The 23,590-nt window shown below is 37.8% G+C and overlaps 1 protein-coding gene across 1 annotated transcript in view; it reads right to left on the bottom strand.

Moving 5' to 3' along the window:
* Window positions 1-23,590, bottom strand: part of MORC1 (MORC family CW-type zinc finger 1) — a 189,148-nt gene that overhangs the window by 145,395 nt on the left and 20,163 nt on the right. The window contains exons 7-8 of the mRNA XM_059388362.1: window positions 19,963-20,122; window positions 17,507-17,612 (exon numbers count right to left, since the gene is read on the bottom strand). Coding sequence (XP_059244345.1) covers window positions 17,507-17,612; window positions 19,963-20,122 — 266 coding nt within the window. The remainder of the gene's footprint in view (window positions 1-17,506; window positions 17,613-19,962; window positions 20,123-23,590) is intronic.

Below are 23,590 nucleotides of genomic sequence, written 5' to 3'. Positions count from 1 at the left end.
CAGTCAAGCAGAGAGAGTCAATTATCATATGGTTTCACTTATTTGTGGAGCATAAGAAATAACATGGAGGACATGGGGAGATGGAGAGGAGAAGGGAGTTGGGGGAAATTGGAGGGGGAGATGAACCATGAGAGACTGTGGACTCTGAAAAACAACCTGAGGATTTTGGGGGGTGGTGGGAGGTTGGGTGAGTCTGGTGGTGGGTATGATGGGGGCATGTATTGCATGGAGCACTGGGTGTGGTGCATAAACAATGAATTCTGGAACAATGAAAAGAAATTAAAAAAAAAAGATCACAGTTTTTTCAGAGAATTTCTACCAAACCTATAGGCAAATTAAAGACTCATTTTACAAACTCTTCCAAATCAACCAAAGAGGTAAAAAACTTCTCAACTCATTCTTACTCATTCTTCCATAATCTATACACTAATACTAAATAAGGTAAGGAAAATAAAAGCATATTTATATCCCAGACTCATGTATAAGCATAAGGGCAAAAAATATTAAATAAAATACCAGTGGAATTAGCACAGTGAACTAGTTGGGTTTGAGGAACAGAAGAATGATAGTTCAGTATCACAAGCTTTACTCAAATAAATATACTTCTTTAACAGATTAAAAGAGAAAAACAAAATTAAATTACCTCAATAGATGTCAAAAAGCTTTGACAAAAACTTAACATCAATTTCCTGATGTGAAAAATAAAAGTCACTCAATAAACTAGAAATAAAATGACTTCCTAAATTTGACAAAAGGCATTGATTAGAAGGAATAATAACTAGAGCAAATATCACACCTAATAGTCAAAGATAAAAGAATCCCATTAAGACAGAACCAAACCAAAAATCATGTCTGTTATTACCACTCTTAGTTAACTAGTTAGTTAAAACAGAGTAACAGAAATGGAGACACAAAACCACGACTATTTGCAAATAAAGACTAAATAGAAAATTCAACTGAAAACTTAGAATAAAAGAATTCAGTAAATGGCGAGATATAAAATCAAAAGTTTTTGGGCACCTGGGTGGCTCAGTGGGTTGGGCCTCTACCTTCGGCTCGGGTCATGATCTCAGGTCAGGTTCCTGGGATCGAGTCCCGCATTGGGCTCTCTGCTCAGAGGGGAGCCTGCTTCCTCCTCTCTCTCTCTGCCTACATGTGCTCTCTCTCTCTGTCAAATAAATAAACAAAATCTTCAAAAAAAAATCAGAGGTTTTTGACTAGTCAATGGTTTTGAAATGCCTGGGTGGCTCAGTTGGTTATGCCTCTGACTCTTGATTTCAGCTCAGGTCATGACCTCAGGGTCATGGAATCGAGTGGAGTCTGCTTTAGAGACTCTCCCTCTTCCTCTGTCCCTCCTCTGTCAAAATAAATAAATAAAATTTTCTTTTTAAAGTCCGCAGTTTTCCTGTATGCAAATTAACAATTATGTAATTAGAAAAAGCAATAGAGAAAAGATCCTATTTGAATGCCAAGAAGAGTCACAATACCTACATACTTAACAAGAAATGTACAAAAAAGAGAAAGAAATGTACAAGACCTATATGAAGAAATAATAATATCCAACAACTACTGAATATGAACTCTGTGCCAGGTAGTGGTCTAAGCACTTTTCAGCTCATACATCATGTAAGCCTCACAACAATGCTGTGATATACCACTATTAATACAACTGCTATTATTATTGCCATTTTTGGATAACTAATTAGAAGCTCTGTAAGGTTAACTACCTTCCCCGTATCAACACAACTTATAGAAATACAAATTGAACTCATACAGTCTAACTACCAAAGTCTTGTTCTTAACTACTATGATATATACGATGATGTAAAACTCCACTCAACTATATGTAAGACTGAAATAAGAACCAAAACATAAATATGTTAGTTTTTCTCCAATTAATCCATAAATTCAATGGGCTCTCAGTCTAAATCCCAAGATACATTATATAAGCTATAGCAATTAAAAAGTTCTAATTAAGCAAAAACAGAAAAAACATATGAAAAGAAATAGGCCATCTAGAAACAGATCCATATATGATGATAATTTAGCTTATATTAGTATGCATTTCAAATCAGTAGGAAAGCCTGAACTATTTTTAAAATGCTTTATCCATTAGAAAATATTAATCTGTCCTCCCCTGTCCACACCATGTTCAAAAAACAAACTCCAGATAGATTAAAAAGCTATAGAAATAAACTATAAATATTAAAAGAAATATATATTTGGTTAAGAATATTAAGGAAATATATATTTGGTTAAGAAAATATATTTGGTTAAGGAACCTATCTAAGGTTTAGAAATGCAAAAGAGACTCATAAAGAAAAGTATTTCAGATTTGATCTCAAAATATCAAAAATTTCTATTAGACAAAGGACAATATTAACAATGTTAAAGATCAAGTTGGGAAAGAGGAGGGAGAATGTATGTGGCTATAAAAGGCAACAGGAGGGGCGCCTGGGTTAAGTGGGCTTAACCCACTGCCTCAGTGGGTTAAGCCTCTGCCTTCAGCTTGGGTCATAGTCTCAGGGTCCTGGGATCGAAGGCCGCATCGGGCTCTTTGCTCAGTGGGGAGCCTGCTTCCTCCTCTCTCTCTCTGCCTGCCTCTCTGCCTACTTGTGATCTCACTCTCTGTCAAATAAATAAATAAAATCTTAAAAAAAAAAAAGGCAACAGGAAGGGGACACCTGGGTGGCTTAGTCAGTTGAGTGTCTGCCTTTGGCTCAAGCCATAATCTCAGGGTCCTGAGATCGAGCCCCATATCAGGCTTCTTGCTCTGTGGGGAAGTCTGCTTCTCCTTCTTCCTCTACTGCTCCTCCTGCCTGTGCTCTTTTGTTCTCACACATCTCTCTCTCTCTCTCTCAAAAAAATGGATAAAATCTTAAAAGAAAAAAAAAAAGAGGCAATAGGAAAGATCCTTGTCTGATGTATCGGTGGATTTGACCCAGGCTAGGTAGATTGCATCAATGTCAATGTCCTAGTTGTGATGTTGTACTACAAGTTTAGCAAAGTAACAGCAATGGGGCACCAGGGCAAAGGGTACATAAACTTACTCTATATTATTTCTTGAAACTGCTTATAAGTCTACAGTTACCCAAATACAAATTTTAATTTTAAAAAGACCAAGTGTCAGGGCAGCTGGGGGTGGCTGTCAGTCAAGTGGCCAACTCTTGGTTTCAGCTCAGGTCATGATTTTGGAGTCCTAGGATCAAAATCCACATCAGGTTCCTCACTCAATGGGGAGTATGTTTTAGATTCTCTCTCTTCCTCTCCCTCTGAACCTCCCTACTGCTTGCTTGCTTTCTTTCTCTCAAATAAATAAAATATTTTTTTTAAAATACAGATCAGCATTGTTAAAATAGTGAAAAAGTAAAGTCAACTTAAGCTCCCATCATTAGTTAGCGAGGATTGACATACCATATATCAACGCAAAGTAACTTAATATTATGCAAAAACTGTTATACACTAATGTATAGTAATTTATTAGTTTATAGACTTTTTAAAAAATCATTTTAAAAAATGTGGACTAGGGGCACCTGGGTGGCTCAGGGGTTAAGCCTCTGCCTTCAGCTCAGGTCATGATCTCAGGGTCCTGGGATAAAGCCCCATCTCTGTTTCTCTCTGTCAAATAAATAAATAATGTATTTTAAAAAAATAAAAATAAAAAATGAGGACTATAATTATCCAATAAAAGAAACCAGGATTCCTTGGAGAAATGGCTGATTACATTACAGCAACAGAAGTAGTATAATATGAACCTGGAATATCTTATGATGCCAAAAAATGTTTTAAAATGATGGTTATATGTCAAAAGAACACAAAAGCTAGCTTGAACTGCATGCAAAAGAATGAAACTGGATCATTTCCTTACACCACACACAAAAATAGACTCAAAATGGGTGAAAGACCTATATATAAGACAGGAATCCATCAAAATCCTACAGGAAAACCTAGGTAGCAACCTCTGTGACCTCAGTTGCAGCAACTTCTTTCCTCACACATCTCCAAAGGTAAGGGAAACAAAGGCAAAAATGAACTATTGGGACTTCATCAAGATCAAAAGCTTTTGCACAACAAAGGAAAAAGTTGACAAAAACCAAAAGACAACCAACACAATGGGAGAAGATATTTGCAAATGACATATCAGATAAAGGGCTAGTATCCAAGATCTACAAAGAACTTATCAAACTCAACACCCAAAGAACAAATAATCCAATCAAGAAATGGACAGAGGACATAAACGGACATTTCTGCAAAGAAGACATTCAAATGGCCAACAGACACATGAAAAAGTGCTCAGTATCACTCAGCATCAGGGAAATACAAATCAAAACCACCATGAGATACCACCCCATACCTGATAGAATGGCTAAAATCAGTAAGTTAGGAAATGACAGATGTTGGCAAGGATTCAGAGAAAGGGGAACCCTCCTACACTGTTGGTGAGAATGCAAGCTGGTGCAGCCACTCTGGAAAACAGGATGGAGTTACCTCAAAAAGTTGAAAATAGAGCTACCCTATGACCCAGCAATTGCACTACTGGGTATTTACCCTAAAGATACAAATGTAGTGATCTGAAGGGGCAGGTGCACCCGAATGTTTATAGCAGCAATGTGCATAAAATCCAAACTATGGAAAGAACCCAGATGTCCACCAACAGATGAAAGGATAAAGAAGATGTAGTATATATACACAATGGAATACTACTCAGCCATCAAAAAATGAAATCTTGTCATTTGTATCAACATGAATGGAACTAGAGGGTGTTATGCTAATTGAAATAAATCAGAGAAAGACAATTATCCTATGATCTCACTCATATGTGGAATTTAAGAAACAAGACAGAGGATCACAGGGAGATAGAGGAAAAAATTAAACAAGATGAAAGCAGAGAGGGAGACAAACCATAAGAGACTCTTAATCATAGGAAACAAACTGAGGGCTGCTGGAGGGGAGGTGGGTAGAGGTTTGGGGTAACTGAGTGATGGACATTAAGAAAAACATGTGATGTAATGAGCACTGGGTACTCTAGAAGGCTGATGAATCACTAACTTCTACCTCTGAAACCAGTAATACACTGTATGTTAATTAACTGAATTTTAATTAAAAAATAAAAATAAAGCCCACTTGAACAGGCTTCCCCTAGCCAAAGCTAGGACAACTTTGGCCACAAAATACTGGCAGTGACAGATTATTACCCTTAAAATTAGAAGGAATGCATGGGTCTCTACCATACTTACAGAGAAGAAGAGGGAGAGGAAGACCGATAGAGCAAGTGTGAGAATAGCATCTGGGGAATCCGAGGGAAAGGTATGTTGGAATCCTCTGTATTATCTTTGCAACCTTATTGAAAAGATTAAATTACAGCAAAAGAAAAAGCCATGAAGACAAAAAGGATGACTTTAATTTAAACTGACAACTACTGGAAAATCTAGATGACATATTTAAAAACCCAAGTTGCAGAATGGTTTCTATAGTAGAAGCAAGATGGTGGGAAGGGGGTTGGGGTAGAGAATGAGAGAGCACTATTATATTTATGTATGTTTAAGTAGTTTTCAATCAACTCATACTTGTGTACTACTTGAGGCCCACTCTACCTCTGCCTTGAGACCCACTTTACCTCTGCCCCAAAGATTACTGTCCCTAGAGCAGGTGCTGGACCACCAGGAAGACCACAACAAAGAGTGAGAGACAGGAGAGCGTGAAAAAAACTAACACTCGGACCCAGGATTTGGTGACATACCTTATATAAAATTTCAAGATCCCAATTTTGAAATTATAATTCCATACTCATATCCACATAAAGGATTCTATGTCCTATGAAGGAAATTTAAAACATCTGAATGATAGAGTAATTCGATATCTGCTATCTATATAGAGTCTCTGGGTACAGAATACGGAAGTAGAATTACAATCCTGTGAATTCTGCAGAAGCCAGTTGATACTAGCCACATGTGAGGCAAGGCCAGGCACTGGCCTCTTCAGAGCCTCCCCTCTACCATCTATCACAACCATTTGCTCAGTCCTTCTGCATTCAACCAACAGAGGACCTCTGCAAATCACTCTGATTTTAATCATCTAATTGTAACTAAAGTTTACTAACAGCCACCAATGAGAAGGAGAGAATAAGTTATCTGACTTTGTTTTGACTACCTCAAAGGAAAAAAATAAAAACTTGGTGGGGGTAAAATTTGCCAAAGTTTGAGATGTAGGACTTGGTCCAGAGTTCCAAAAATTACTGCAACATAAATTAACAAAGAAACATTGTCTAAGCCGGCTCTGAAGAAACCTCTTATTTTCTGTCATTAGTTCACTACTATTTTCATTAATATTCCATATTCTGAGTCCTTCCCCTGCTTCTTTGTTCCAAAGTCTTAACTTTATTTTGATTTCTTACAAAATTATTTTTCATATCATCATCTTCCCTTTTAGGGCACTTTGCCTAAATTTAAAATGGTAGATTCTTTCCCTCCAGATATAACCCACTTTCCGCAAATCACCCTGCAACTATGTATGATTCCCTGGCACTCTCCACATGCCACATTCACAGATTCGAATTCTGATTTAATATATCATACGTTAAATGCAAACTTCTGCCTCATCTGATTCTGAAATTCTGAGATGACTTATCTATCTACATTTTTTAAAGAGAAAACAGGCTTTTAGACTGCTACTGCCAAAGCACATGCCTGTGTACTTGAACATCACTCCTAATGAAATTTTCATGACGTTATTGTCATTTTGCAACAAGGCCTTGCTGATGGTCGGATTATGATTGTAGAGCCTCAGCCCAAAGCAGATAAAGGGTTTTGATTGCAAAATTTACAACTGATATGAAATATTCACAAGAACTATATGAAAGTCCAGATACTGTGACTCAGTAGTTCCCTTCTTGGGAATTTGTTTAAAATAAATAAATATATAAAACAATTCAAGTGTGCCTGAGTGGCTCAGTGGGTTACACATCTGCTCCAGTCATGATCCAAGTTTTATGAGACTGAGCCCTGCATCGGGCTCCTTGCCCAGTGGGGAGTCTGCTTCTCCCTCTCCTCTGCCCCTCCCCCCTGCTCATGCACACACACACTCTCTCTAATAAAATCATTAAAAAATTTTTCTAAAAAAAAATCCATCTGTATGAAAATGCTTTTTTTCCATATTATCTATAAATAAGAGAGGAGCAAGATGGCAGAGGTCCCAGGAGTTCAGCTAGATATCAAACCATTCTGAACAGCTACAAACTCAAGAGGAGAGAGAAGAGAACAGCAGCAACCTCAGGAATAGATAATCAACCACTTTCCAGAAGGCAGGATGTGTGGAGAAATCAATCTGATGCAACATGTGGGAAGATAGACCGCAGGGGTAGGGGCTGGCTCCTGGCAAGCGGTAGAGCAGCACAGCACAAAATCAGAACTTTGAGAAGTATTTTCCACTGAGGGATGTCACTCCAGAGGCTAAACATCAGAGGGGAGGACCCCTCGCAGGGACAGTGTGGTCTCGGGACCCATGAGATCACAGAAAAACTGGGGGTGTCTGTGTGCAGCAGAGCTCTCAGGTACTGGAGTGGGGAGACCAGCTGCAGGGATGGAGCTAAGGTGTGGGCTCTCAGCTCGGGATTACCTTAAACCATGATCCAAGGCACAGTCGGACCATTGCTTTTTGAGCAGGGACCCCCATGAGTGGCAGATCTGGGGAGACCCCCTCCTTCCTCCCCTGGGAGGAGCAACACAGGAGCATTTGGCAGGAATCTGCTGGGTTTAGAGACTCCAAAGGAGGCTGTGCCCCAGAGATAGAAACGCTTGGTCACAGGCTGGTAAGTTTGGAGCATAACTGGAAACCAGGGAGGTGGGAGGGATTGACTGCTTTTCTCTGAGGGCACACTGAGGAGTGGGGCTCAGAACTCTCAGCTCCTATGAGGTAGGAGACTGGAAGGTTGCCATTTTCATTCCTGTTCTCCAAAGCTGTACAGAAAGTGTTCAGGGTACAAAAGCTACCAAGAGCAAACCCGAGCAGATTACTTAGCTTGGCCCCTGGCAAGGGTGGTGCAATTCCGTCTCAGGCAAAGACATTTGAGAATTACTGCAACACATCCCTCCCCTAGAAAATCGGCAAGAAAATCCAAATTCAAATCCAGCCAAGACCAAGTTAACTAATCAATGAGAACTGTGGAACTCCAGAGGTAGGGGAAAGAAACACAGAATTCATGGTTTTTTTTCCATGATCCTGTAGTCTTTCAAAGTTAAATTTTTTAAATTTTTATTCTTATTCTTTTTGTAATTTATCTTCTTCCTATTTTAATGTTTTTTAATGATTTACATTATCAATATCTTTTTAAAAATCTTTAATTTTCATCATTATAGTCTTATATTATCCCTTTATTATATTTAACCCTATTTTTTGTATACATATAGGTTTTTCTTCATTAGAATTTTGGAAAACAATTTCTTCTGATAGATCAAAATATACCCTAAACCTAGCAGACAGCTTTGTTCTCATCTCCAGCCTGATTACATTCTTTCTTTTTTTTTTTTCTTTATTCAACCAACTTATCAATTCCTTTTTCAGAATCTTTAATTTTCATATTCATAGTCATATTCCATCTCTTCATCCTGTTTACCCTTATTTTGTGTGTGTGTGTGTGTGTGTGTATATATATATATATATATATATATATATATATATGGTCTTTAAAATTTTGGGAGGTATTTTCTTCTAACAGACCAAAATATACTCAAAATAAAGTGTCTGTCTCTGTTCTATTCACTACTCTAATTATATATACATAAACATATATATTTTTTTCTTTTTTGCCCCTTTCTTTCCGCCCCAGTTTCAGGTCTCTTCTGATATGGTTAATGTATATTTTTCTGGGGTTGTTGCTACCCTTTAGGTATTTTGTTCTCTCATTCATCTATTCATATCTGCATAAAATGATAAGGTGGAAAAACTCACCAAAAAAAAAAGAACAAGAGGCAGTACCACTGGCTAGGGATCTAATCAATACAGACATTAGTACTATGTCAGAACTAGACGATTCAGAATGACGGTTATCAAGGTGCTAACTGGGCTCGAAAAAAGCAGAGAAATCAAATCCCTTTCTGGAAAAATAAAAAAAAACTAAAATCTGAACAAGTTGAAATAAAAAAAGCTATTAATGAGGGCAGTCAAAAATGGAGGCTCTTACTGGATAAATGATGCAGGAGAGAGAATTAGTGATAAAGAAGACCAAATGATGGAGAATAAAGAAGCCAAGCAAAAGACAACTACTGGAACATGAGGGGAGAATTTGAGAGATAAGTGATACCATGAGATGAAACAATATTAGAATAATTGGGATCCCAGAAGAAGGAGAGAGAGACATGGGGGCAGAAGATATATTGGAGCAAATGATAGTAGAGAATCTCCCTAATATGGTGATGGGAACAAGCATCAAAATCCAGGAGGCACAGAGAACTCCTGTCAAAATCAATAAAAATAGATCCACACCCAGGCATCTACAAGTAAAACTTACAAGTCTCAGTGACAAAGAGAAAATCCTGAAAGCAGCTCAGGACAAGAAGTCTGTAACACACAACAGCAGAAATATTAGAATGGCAGCAGACCTATCCACAGAGACCTGGCAGGCCAGAAAGGACTAGCATGATATATTCCGAGCACCAAATGAGAAAAATATGCAGCTTAGAATACTATATCCAGGGGTGCCTGAGTGGCTCAGTCATTAAGCATCTGCCTTTGGCTCAGGTCATGATCCCAGGATCCTGGGATCAAGCCCCGCGTGGGCTCTCCACTCGGCGGGAAGCCTGCTTCTCCCTCTCCCACTCCCCCTGCTTGTGTTCCCTCTCTCACTGTGTCTCTGTCTGTCAAATAAATAAAATCTTTTAAAAAGAAAGAAAGAAAGAAAGAATACTATAACCAGCTAGGCTGTCATTGAAAATAGAAGAGAGATTAAAAATCTTCCAGGACAAACAAAAACTAAAAGAATTTGCAAACATGAAACCAGCCTTATAGAAAATATTGAAAGGAGTCCAATAAACAGAGAGAGAGCCTAAAAGTAACAGACCAGAAAGGAACAGAGATGGTATATGGTAATAGTTACCTTATAGGTAATACAATGGAACTAAATTCATATCTTTCAATAGCTACCCTGAATGTAAATGGGCTAAATGTCCCCAATCAAAAGACACAGGGTATCAGAATGGATTAAAAAAAAAAAAGACCCATCAATATGATATCTACATGAAACTCATTTTAGACCCAAAGACACATCCAAATTTAAAGTAAGGGGGTGGAAAACAATTTACCATACTAATGGACATCAAAATAAAGCTGGGATGCCAATCCTTCTATCAGATAAATTAGATTTTAAGCCAAAGACCATAATAAGATGTGAGGAAGGACACTATATCATACTTAAAGGGTCTGTCCAAGAAGAAGATCTAACAATTTTAAATATCTATGCCCCTGAGAGCAGCCAATTATATAAACCAATTAATAACAAAATCAAGAAATACATCAATAATAATACAATAATAGTAGGGGACTTTAATACCCCCCTCACTGAAATGGACAGATCATGTAAGCAAAAGATCAACAAGGAAATAAAGGCTTTAAATGACACATTGGACCAGATGGACATCACAGATATATTTAGAACATTCCATCCCAAAACAACAGAATACACATTCTCCTCTAGGGCACATGGAACATTGTCCAGAACAGATCACATCCTGGGGCATAAATCAGGTCTCAACCAGTACAAAAGACTGGCATCATCTCTTACATATTTTTAGACCACAATGCTTTGAAACTAGAACTCTATCACCAGAGGAAAGTTGGAAGAACTCAAATACATGAAGGCTAAAGAGCATCCTACTAAAGAATGAATGGGTTAACCAGGAAATTAAAGAAGAATTTAAAAAATTCATGGAAACAAATGAAAATGAAAACACAACTGTTCAAATTCTTTGGGACACAGCAAAGGCTGTCCTAAGAGGAAAGTACATAGCAACACAAGCCTTTCTCAAGAAACAAGAAAGGTCTCAAGTATACAATCTAACCCTACACCTAAAGGAGCTGAAAAAAGAACAGCAAAGAAAGCCTAAACCCAGCAAGAGAAGAGAAATAATAAAGAGCAGCGCAGAAGTCAATGAAATAGAAACCAAAAAACCAAAAACCAAAACAAAACAGTACAACAAATTAATGATACTAGAGGATGGTTTTGGGAAAGAATTAATAAGATTGATAAACCCCTGGCCAGACTTATCAAAAAGAAAAGAGAAAGGACCCAAATAAATAAAATCATAAATGAATGAGGAGAGATCACAACTAACACCAATGAAATACAAACAATAACAAGAACATATTTTTTTTTTTTCCTAAAGATTTTATTTATTTATTTGACAGACAGAGATCACAGGCAGACAGAGAGGCAGGCAGAGAGAGAGGAGGAAGCTGACTCCCCGCTGAGCAGAGAGCCCGATGTGGGACTCGATCCCAGGACCCTGGGATCATGACCTGAGCCGAAGGCAGCGGCTTAACCCACTGAGCCACCCAGGCGCCCCAATAACAAGAACATATTATGAGCAACTATATGCCAGCAAATTTGACAACGTAGAAGAAATGAATGCAATCTTAGAGAAACAGAAACTACCAAAACTGAACCAGGAAGAAATAGAAAACCTGAACAGACTTATAACCAGTAAGGAGATTGAAGCAGTCACTAAACATCTCCCAAAAAACAAGAGCCCAGGACCGACAGCTTCCCAGGGGACTTCTACCAAACATTTAAAGAATTAATACCTGTTCTCCTAAAACTGTTCAATAAAATAGATATGATTCTCTCAATAGATGCTGAAAAAGCATTTGATAAAGTATAGCATCCTTTCTTGATCAAAACTCTTCACAGTGTAGGGGCAGGGGTACATACCTCAATATCATAAAAGCCACCTATGGAAAACCCACAGTGAATACCATTCTCAATGGAGAAAAACTGAGAACTTTTCCCCTAAGGTCAGGAAATAAGGATGTCTACTATTACCACTGCTATTCAACATAGTACTAGAAGTCCTAGCCTCAGCAATCAGACAACAAAAAGAAATAAAAGACATCCGAATCAGCCAAGAAGAAGTCAAACTCTCACTCTTTGCAGATGATATGATACTTTATGTGGAAAACCCAAAAGAATCCATGCCAAATCTTCTAGAACTCATACAGTAATTCATGAAGTATCAGGATATAAAATCAATCCACAGAAATCAGTTGCATTTCTATACACCAACAGCAAAATAGAAGAAAGAGAAATTAAGGAGTCAATCCCATTTACAATTGTACCCAAAACCATAAAATACCTAGGAATAAACCTAACCAAAGTGGCAAAGAATCTGTACTCAGAAAACTAGAAAGTACTCATGAAAAAAACTGAGGAAGACACAAAGAAATGGAAAACTATTCTATGCTCACAGATTTGAAGAACAAATATTGTGAAAATGTCTATGCTACCTAGAGCAATCTACACATTTATTGCAACCCTATCAATATACCATCAATTTTTTTCAAAGAAATGGAATAAATAATCCTAAAATTTACATGGAACCAGAAAAGACCCTGAATAGCCAGAGGAATGTTGAAAAAGAAAGCCAAAGTTGGTGGCATAATTCTAGACTTCAAGCTTATTACAAAGCTGTCATCATCAAGACAGCATGGTACTGGCACAAAAACAGACACATAGATCAGTGGAACAGAATAGAGTCCAGAAATGGACTCTCAACTCTACGGTCAACTAATCTTTGACAAAGCAGGAAATAATGTCTAACAGAAAAAAGTCTCTTCAACAAATGGTGTTGGTAAAATTGGATAGCCACATGCAGAAGAATGAAACTGGACCATTTCTTTACACCACACACAAAATAAATGAAAGTGGATGAAAGACCTCAATGTGAGACAGGAATCCATCAAAATCCTTAAGGAAAACACAAGCAGTAACCTCTTGAACCTCAGCCACATCAACTTCTTCCTAGAAATATCACCAAAAGCAAGAGAAGCAAGGGCAAATGAACTATTGGGGCTTCATCAAGATCAAAAGCTTTTGCACAGCAAGGAAACAGTTAACAAAACCAAAAGACAACCAACACAATGGGAGAAGATATTTGCAAACGACATATCAGATGAAGGGCTAGTATCCAAGATCTATAAAGAACTTACCAAACTCAACACCCAAAGAACAAATAATCCAATCAAGAAATGGGCAGAGAAAGAACCAAGATGCCCTTCGACGGATGAATGGATAAGGAAGATGTGGTCCATATACACTATAGAGTATTATGCCTCCATCAAAAAGGATGAATACCTAACTTTTGTAGCAACATGGACGGGACTGGAAGAGATTATGCAGAGAGAGTCAATTATCATATGGTTTCACTTATTTGTGGAGCATAACAAATGGCATGGAGGACATGGGGAGATAGAGAGGAGATGGGAGTTAGGGGAAATTGGAAGGGGAGGTGAACCATGAGAGACTATGGACTCTGAAAAACAATCTGAGGGTTTTGAAGGGGCGGGGGGTGGCTGTTGGGGTACCAGGTGGTGGGTATTCTAGAGGGCACGGATTGCATGGAGCACTGGGTGTGGTACAAAAATAATGAATACTGTTATGCTGAAAATAAATAAAAAATAAATTTAAAAAAATAAAGAAAAAAATTTAAAAAATAAAAAAAATGGGCAGAGGACATGAACAGACATTTCTGCAAAGAAGACATTCAAATGGACAACAGACACATGAAAAAGTGCTCAGTATCACTCAGCATCAGGGAAATACGAATCAAAACCAGTCAGAATGGCTAAAATTAACCAGTCAGGAAATGACAGATGCTGGCAAGGATGCAGAGAAAGGGGTACCCTCCTGCACTGTTGTGGGAATGTAAGCTGGTACAGCCACTCTGGAAAACAGTATGGAGGTTCCTCAAAAAGTTGAAACTAGAGCTACCCTATGACCCAGCAATTGCACTACTGGGTATTTACCCTAAAGATACAAATGTAGTGATCCAAAGGGGCACGTGCACCTGAATGTTTATAGCAGCAATGTCCACAATAACCAAAATATGGAAAGAGCCTAGATGCCGATCAGCAGATGAATAAATTAAAAAAATGTGGTACACACACACACACACACACACACACACACACACACACAACGGAATACTATGCAGCCATCAAAAATGAAATCTTGCCATTTGCAATAATGTGGATGGAACTAGAGGGTGTCATGCTGAGTGAAATAAGTCAATCAGAGAAAGATAATTATCGTATGATCTCTCTGATATGAGGAATTTGAGAGGCAGGGTGGGGGGTCGTGGCTGGGAAGGGAGAGAAAAAATGAAACCTGATGGGATTGGGAGGGAGACAAAACATAAGAGACTCTTAATCTCACAAAACAAACTGAGGGTTGCTGGGGGTTGGGGGGCAGGGATAGGGTGGTTGGGGTTATGGACAGTGGGGAGGGTATGTGCTATGGTGAGTGCTATGAAATATGTAAGCCTGATGATTCACAGACCTGTTCCCCTATGAAAAATAATACATTATAAGTTAATATTAAAAAAGCAAAAAAAAATCTAAAAATAATATAAAACACTTGGACCCATGCTACTATCAAAAATGAAATCGCTATAGAATCTATGATGAATCAATTTAATGCACTATTGTAAAACCACTTATCAAGAAATCATTATAAAATGAGACTACATAGTAACTTAAAGTTCAGAAGCAAATCGTAAATGCAACAAAAGAAGAAATCACACTTAAAAAAACAGAATTGAATAACAAAAAATTGATCAATTATGATAAATTATTTTCTTTAAAATTTTTTAAAAATACTGTCTCACTTTTGACTTTATAATAAACAAAACTGGAAGAAAATGTGTCAGAAAAAAAGTCTGAAGGCTTTAATTTTCCTATTTCTATGTAGAAAATTGTTTTCAGAATCAGCAGGACCAAGCCGTCTAAGACCAAAGGTGGAAATTGCATAGTTCCAAGGTTTGAAACTTGTTTAGAACAGATGAAGAATCATGCCCAGGGGGTTTAAGGGGACACCATAACCACAAGAAAAAGAAATGGCAAAGGAGTTGTTACATTACTAAACCATTTGTTCTTGAAACCAAGATTAGGTAAACTGTATTTGATCAGAAGTTCAAGTATCCGAAGTCATAAATGGAAGAAGAGTCAGAGAAAGATCCATCTTCGACTAGAGTATTCTTTCGGCTGTAAGAGTTAACCGTTTTCCAGCCCCTTAATGAAGATGGATTGGGTGTTAATGTCAGACCCACTGACTTTTCAGAGGGGAAAACTACACATCACTCCTCCCCAGGAGGTGGTACTGCTGTCCCTCTTTCGCACTACTGTGAGACTTGTATCATAAGCCATGAAATGTATAGTAGAGATAGCACCCTTGGTAGAGAAATGATGTCTCCTCATTACAACAACCCATCCTCATAAAAATCCTCCACCCTTTCTTTAAAAAGCCTTTCTTACGACGAAACTACAAAAAATGTTAAAAAATCAAACAAATCCAACATGGTCAATGTTCCAAAATTAAACTGTACATGTCCTGGTCTGACCCATTTTCTTCATTTTGTGATTTAAATGGCTTAAGAAGCTTCTGACTTCCTTAAACAATCTGGAAACAGTAAGAACTTTTTCCCCGAAGAAATTAGCTGTCAAATTATTCCTCTAATAATGTGTTTGTTTTCTGATGCTAGTGCTGAAATGCCAAGGCACTCTGACAGATAACTGTTAGAAAATTTGGGTTCAGAGCTTTTAAAGAGCATGAAATACTGGTTTTGGAAGCGGCTGTGAGAAGGGCAGGGCCGGGGGAAGGAGGAGGTGGTAATGGAGGTGCCAGGAACAGGTCTGTGCCTCCTTTCTGATATTGGTGTGTTAATTTTGCCAATGGGTTCCAGCATTTGTACAATAGTAATGAGGCTGGATTTTTTTTCCAAGAGACAAAAATCTTCATTTCTGTATAAATCAAGAATAATACATTAGAATGAAATGAGGAAAAATATAAATTAGAAAAAAGAAAAGATAATCTAAAAGTGCATTATCAAACATTAAATTTTCTAACTGGGGAAGGGACTTTCAAATTTCACCTCAAAGACAGAAGAAATTCTCTGTTAATTTTATGTATTTACTTGAGTCTCAGGCTCTTAATCTAAAATTGCACTGTCTAATATGGTAGCCTCTGGCCATATGTGGCCGTTGGGCCCTAATTCAAACTGACACATGCTATCTGTGTAAGAAACACACTAGGTTTCAAGGATTTAGTAGGAAAAAGGGTACAAAATGTCTCATTAATATTTTTCATATTAAAATTATATTTTATATATAACTGATTAAACAAAACATTATTAAAATTAATTTGACCGGTTTCTTTTTACTTTTCCTAATGAGGATACTAGAAAATTTAGATTTCATATAGGGTTAATATCTGTGTCTCTCATTCCATTTCCACTGGACAATACCAGTATTTAATTAAAATGAATCAGTCTGAATTTAAATGCTTCAAAATCCCTTCTAGCTCCAGAGTTCTGACACTAAGAGACTGTGGGCTCAAGCTGTTAAGTTTCAAATACAAAGTTATTTTGGAGAAACTTAGGTTCAGTCACTGTTTCATTATTTCTCCATCCTTTTCACGCATGCTCACCAACGCTTCCTTATTCTGTTTCCTACGGATCCCTAGTGGCCAGGAAAAATGATGTGCCAATTTATTTACTTAAAAACTACAACTATGAAGTTCATATTGTCATTCTGAATTGTCAGCTGGTCCTATTTCTTTTTGCTTCTCACCATACTGATGCCCCCCCCCCTTTTTTTGAGATTTTATTTATTTACTTGAGAGAGAGAGAAAGAAAGCACAAGAAGGGAGAGGATCAGAGGGAGAAGAGGACTCCAGGCCGATCAGGGAGCCTGATGCAGGACCCCATCCCCGGACTCCCGGATCACAAACCAAGCTAAAGGCAGTCGCCCAAACAACCAAGCCACCCAGGCGCCCACTGATGCCCAATTTTAATGACATGTAATGGATAATGAACTCTGAGGGTTTTTTTTCAGTTTTGATATTCATCAAATAGGAGTTTTGGAATTAGAGAAGCTTAGAGGTGCTATTCCAGTGGTTCCCAAATGCGCAGCCACCTCTGAGTCACCTGGGGAACATGTGAAAAATATTGATTCCTGGGCCTGATACTGGGAGACTTCTGACTCAACACAGTCTGAGATAAGACAAAATCCTATACTTCTTAAGAATCTATCCAGGTCATTCAGAGAGTGAGCCAGGTTTGGGAATCAGTGGTCTAGCCTAACTTACTTCATCAGTAATTGGGAAAAAATGTACTGTCCTAGAACCTAGTGGGGAGGTTCCTAGAACCTAAGGACAGGGCCTCAGACCAGAACCAGGACAAAGAGCTCCAAAGCCAGCTCGCTGCCATCACTGAGAGACATTCTGTCAAACACAAACACTACTCACTCCTCAAGAGCTCCAGCCATTAGTATATCTTCCTTGTCGGTCTTAATATCCAACTCTGGTTCTCCGCTAAGCAAAAGCTTCAAGTTATAAATAACCAGCAAAGTACCTAGTAGGAATAAAAGGACATTAGACTTGTCAATACTTTAATTACACTAAATATTAGTTATAGTGTTATTATCTCATCTATGGAATTAAGCCAACTCTAGACCAAATTTCCTTCTGTACTTCAGTAAGTAATATGCCTGGATAAGTTCTAAGATATAAGTCTCATGGCAAATTCCACTCTCTGCCAAAGAGTGTTGAGTTTCTGCGTTACAGTGCTTATTCCTATTCAATTCATTCTAAGTTTCTCAATGTAGATTCTACACTTTGGCACTCTTTTCATAATTTGCATTATGAAAACCGTTAGGAGTCTGAGCTAAAATTTGTATTGTAGGTAAAGGTCTCACTGGTGGAACTATAATCAATGCACATAAGAACAAAGATGAGTTTTTAAAATTTGTACAGATACAAAGAATTGCTTTTAGACCCCATAACAGGTGTTGGCAAACTTTTTTTATAAATGGCCAGATAACAAACATTTCAGGCTTTGCAGGCCAAATGGTCTCTGCCACGTCTACTCACAACTCACCTCCATCACTGTTGCATGAAAGCTGCCACAGAGAATACATAAATGAATGAGTGTGGCTATATTTCAATAAAATTTCATTTACAAAAACAAGCATCGCTGGGTTTGAACTGCAGGTCACATTTGCTGACTCCGGCTCTAGAGCATAGTTAACAAAATAATCCAAATTCTTTACAAAATTGATTATGATACAAAGGCAAACAGGATTGTCAGAGAAATTAAAAGAACAACCAATTATACTTCTCTTGGTAGTACTAAAACACAAGAGAGAACAAACAGCACAGTGACTAAGAATGCCTGTGTCTAAATCCTAATCAACCATTTATTTACCAGCACAATGACCTCAGATAAGTTTCCTAACCTCTTTGAACCTAATTTTTTCTAATCTACACAACAGAACACATAAATTATTTTGAGAATTAAATGTGTTAATTTTTAAAAAAACATTTAGAAAAGTATTCAAAAAACAGCACACCATTCATTAGTACTTACAGGAGTATTTCACAATTAAAAGTCAGCTAACAAGTTAACATTTACTGTCCTTAAATTATGTCATGAATAGGGGTGCATGGGTGGCTCAGTCGGTTGAGGGTCTGACTTAATTTCAGCTGAGGTCATGATCTCCAGGTTGCGAGATCAAGGCCCAACTTGGGTTCTGCGCTAAGCGTGCAACCTGCCTAAGATTCTCTCTCTCCTTCTCCTTCTGTCCCTCCCTCACTGCTTGCATCCACTCTCTCCCCAAAAATTAAAAAAAAAAAGTATAACATGTATATGTTAAGAAGATTAATATTTATTGAATTGCCAATAGTTTTCCTCTAAAAGGGAAAGGATGACAAAAAATAATTTTTAAACAAAATGCCATAAATTAGAGAAGAAATTTTGAAGGTAATACAAGCCAAGTCAGAAACAAATTTTTCAGAATTTCAGTGGGTTAAGTGCCTGCCTTTGGCCAAGGTCATGATCCCAGGGTCGTGGGGTAGAACAGGGAGCCTGCTTCTCCCTTTCCCTCTATGTCTCCCCCTGGCTTGCACTTGCTCAAATAAATATATATTTATTATATATTATTTAATATATATTATATGTAATTACCATACATTATATAATTATAATTATATAATTAAATTATATAGTATATATTATATATAATTATTATCTATAATATATATTTTTACATAATTATTATTAATTATATATATATACACATATGTATATAAAATCTTAAGATAAAGATTTTCACTAAAAACATTATCTAAATCAAGGAGTTCCAAAAAGGAAAATGCACATAGTTTTCTCTAGAGTAGGATTCTTCTTGTTTCCAGATAAGAAAGGCAAACATCTAGAGAAAGACTGGCACTGGAAAATGTTAGTAGACACAGGGCATTCTACATGTTGAGTAGAAGGCTGGTGTAGGTTGAAAGAATACAGAAAAAACAGAAACTCTATGCCTCAGAAACCTGGATTCACTGGCTTATAAACTGCTAACTGTCTTATATATGTGAGATCATCTAGTCGTAGACCCTGCAGTAAGCATGTCCTAAATCTGCTATGTAGTGCAGGGACTACGGATTCCCTGGGGTCACAGACTATGCCACCCCTTCTCATCCAGCCTTCACCAAGCTCATCCAAGTACAACTTTGGACTTGGAGCTATTCATGTTTGGATTCACTTAAGACAAAATTCCTGTGGATACAATGAATGACTGCCCCCATGTAAGATCCTGCATGGTGTTACAAATAGAAAAAAATACAAAAGTGTATGCAGAGTATCTTCTGAAAGATACTAAAAATGAAATAATTCTAACAAAACTGCAGAGTTTTGATGATCTTACCACATTTCCCATAGATCATATCAAACTGCTGCATCAGTTCAGCTTCATTTCTAAATGGAGAGTACTTAAAAATTATAGACAATTCCGTTGATAGTTTTTGAGGATCATCTGTGACAGATTTTCTGGTTCTTGTTAACCATGAAGGTATTGGAACTACAACCTATAAAACACACACACACATACACCCATCAATTTACTACGAAGTACACAAATAAAAACCATCATCCTTTCATTTGATCCTGATTCAGTCCATTCATCATCTAGTCAAAGTACAACACACAAAGTTAAAAGTTTATTTCCCCCTGTATTCTAGTTTTATAAGAAAGAGACAAAAACTAATTATGTATACTCAAAGAGTATTATTCTAAAAGGCTCCATTGTAGAATGTGGGGACAGATGGAATCTACTTCAGCCCCTAACGAAATATGGGTAGAATGGCAGAGGGAACAGCAGTGTCAGCATGTTAGAAGCTGAAGAGTACATGGCAGCAAATCCAGGAAAACCAATCTGAGGCCCGTGCCAGAAGAGAAAACCAGTCTGATTATTATTTGGAATACCCTAAAAGACTCAGAGATGGATGGCATGAGTTCACTTCGGGGATGGGAGAAAGGGGAAGAGAAATAGAAGTAGCATCCAGATCCCTATCTGGCACTAGCTTCCCCACCTCCACAGAGACTAGATGCTTATTCTCTGGAAAGAGCAGAACAAAGCATTTCTAGATTAGAGGATATATCAGGTACAGTTGTCAGGGGGACCTTACTGAGATTGGCGGGGTTAAAGAATACATACTGGGTGCTGAGAGCCCAGATTTCTTCTCTCATTTAGGTCCCAGAAAGCTGTCAGCTAGGGGCGCCTGGGTGGCTCAGTGGGTTAAGCCGCTGCCTTCGGCTGAGGTCATGATCTTAGGGTCCTGGGATCGAGTCCCGCATCGGGCTCTCTGCTCGGCAGGGAGCCTGCTTCCTTCTCTCTCTCTCTCTCTGCCTGCCTCTCAGTGTACTTGTGATTTCTCTCTGTCAAATAAATAAATAAAAATCTTTAAAAAAAAAAAAAAAAGAAAAGAAAGCTGTCAGCTAGTCCTTCAGGCAGAAGACTATAGGATCCTTCTCTGGAAACTGGACTAGCCCAGAAGGAAAGACATAATGAAAATTACACTGAGGGTTTCCTAACAATACAGCTCAGCTCAGCTAGGGCTCACTATTATGACACTCATAGCCGCCAAGACCCCCACCCCCAACCCCACTCTTGCAGAGCTTTCCGTTGAAACTGTACTGGAATACTCTTTAATGTATTCAGGCTTGATAACCATCTGAGCAAATCCTCTAATATGATAAAAACAGATTAAATAAATAAGCACAAACAAAGCAACTCATCAGAAACCAAAACCGTACAAGGAAGATGAAAATTTTGAGAAAAATCATTGTTAACACCTTCAGAGTGCTAAAAGGCCACCTTGCTTAAGACTGTTTGGATCTGGAGTGCCTGGTAGGCTCAGTGGGTTAAAACCTCTGCCTTAGGCTCAGGTCATGATCCCAGGGTCCTGGGATCAGGGCCCACATCAGGCTCTCTGCTCAACAGGGAGCCTTCTTCTCCTCCTCTCTCTCTGCCTGCCTCTCTGCCTACTTGTGATTTCTGTCTGTCAAATAAATAAATAAAATCTTTAAAAAAAAGAATGTTTGGATCAACCAGGAAATCAAAGAACTTAAACAATTCATGGAAACCAATGAGAATGAAGACACTTCAGTCCAAAACCTATGGGATACAGCAAAGGTGGTCCTAATGGGGAAATACATAGCTATCCAAGCCTCCCTCAAAAAAACTGAAAATCCAGAATACACCAGCTCTCTTTACACCTTAAAGAATCAACAACAAATTAAGCCAACTCCATGCAAGAGATGGGAAATAATAAGATTGAGCAGAGATCAATGAGAGAGAAACCAGAGATACAGTAGAACGCATCAACCAAACTAGAAGCTGGGTTTTTGAAAGAATCAATAAGATCTATAAACCATTGGCCAAACTAATCCAAAAGAAGAGAGGACCCAAATTAATAAAATTATGAATGAAAAGGGCGAGATCATGAATAACAGCAAGGAAATAGAAACAATCATCAGAAATTATTATCAACAGTTATATGCCAATAAATTAAGCAACCTAGATGATATGGATGCATTCCTGGAAACCTATAAACTTCCAAAGCTGAATAAGGAAGAAACTGACAACTTAAGTACACCAATATCTAGTAACTAGATTGAAGCAGTGATCAAAACCTCCAAAAAACAAAAGCCCAGCACCTGAAAGATTCCCTGGGGAATACTACAGAACTTTCAAAGAAGAAATAATACCTTTTCTCCTGAAGCTGTTTCAAAAAATTGAAGCAGAAGGAAAACTTCCTATGCTGCCAGTATTACCCTGATCCCCAAACCAGGTAAAAACCCCACCAAAAAGAATTTCAGACCAATATCCCTTTTGAATATGCATGCTAAGATTCTCAACAAGATCCTAGCTAATATGATCCAACAGTATATTAAAAATATTATCCACCGTGACCAGGTGGGGTTTATCCATGTGATGCAGGGGTGGTTCAGAATTCACAAGTCAATCAATGTGATAGAACAAATCAGTAAGAGTGGAGAGAATAACCACAGGTCCTCTGATGCAGAAAAGCATTTGACAAGATATAGCATCCATTCCTGATTAAAACGCTTCAAAGTATAAGGATAGAGGGAACATTCCTGAACTTCATAAAATCTATCTATGAAAAACCCACAGCAAAGATCATCCTCAATGGAGAAAAGCTGACAGCTTTCCCTTTGAGATCAAGAATACAGCAAGGATGCCCACTCTTGCCACTCTTGTTCAACATAGTATTAGAAGTCCCAGCAACAGCAATCAGATGACAAAGAGAAATAAAAGGTACTCAAATTGGCAATGAAAAAGTCAAACCCTTCCTCTTCACAGATGACATGATACTTTAGATGGAAAACTCAAAAGACTCCACCCCCAGACTACTAGAACTTATACAGCAATTCAGTAATGTGGCAGGATACAAAATCAATGTACAGAAATCAGTTGCTTTCTTATATACTAACAATGGAAATACACAAAGGGAAATGAAAGAAATGATTCCACTTACTATAGCACCAAAAACCATAAGATATCTGGGAATAAACCTAATCGAAGAGGTAAAGGATCTGTATTCAACGAACTACAGAACACTCATGAAAGAAACTGAAGACACAAAAAGATGGAAGACTATTCCATGCTCAGGGATCAGAAGAATAAACATTGTTAAAATGTCTATACTGCCTAGAGAAATCTATACTTTAAATGCCATCCTACCAAAATTCTACTGGCATTTTTCAAAGAGCTGAGGCAAACAACCCTAAAATTTGTACGGAACCAGAAGAGACCCCAAATTGCTAAGGAAATGTTGAAAAAGAAAAACCAAACTAGGAGCATCACATTGCCTGATTTCAAGCTTTACTACAAAGCTGTGATCACTAAGACAGCATGGTACTGGCACAAAAACAGATACATAGACCAGTGGAACAGAGTAGAGAGCCCAGATATGGACCCTCAACTCTATGGTCAAATAATCTTCAACAAAGCAGGAAAAAATATCCAGTGG

Source organism: Mustela nigripes, chromosome 2 (assembly GCF_022355385.1).
Source record: "Mustela nigripes isolate SB6536 chromosome 2, MUSNIG.SB6536, whole genome shotgun sequence".
NCBI lineage: Eukaryota > Metazoa > Chordata > Mammalia > Carnivora > Mustelidae > Mustela > Mustela nigripes.
Note: the sequence above shows the minus strand (reverse complement) of the source record. Positions and strands in the feature narration are given on the sequence as shown.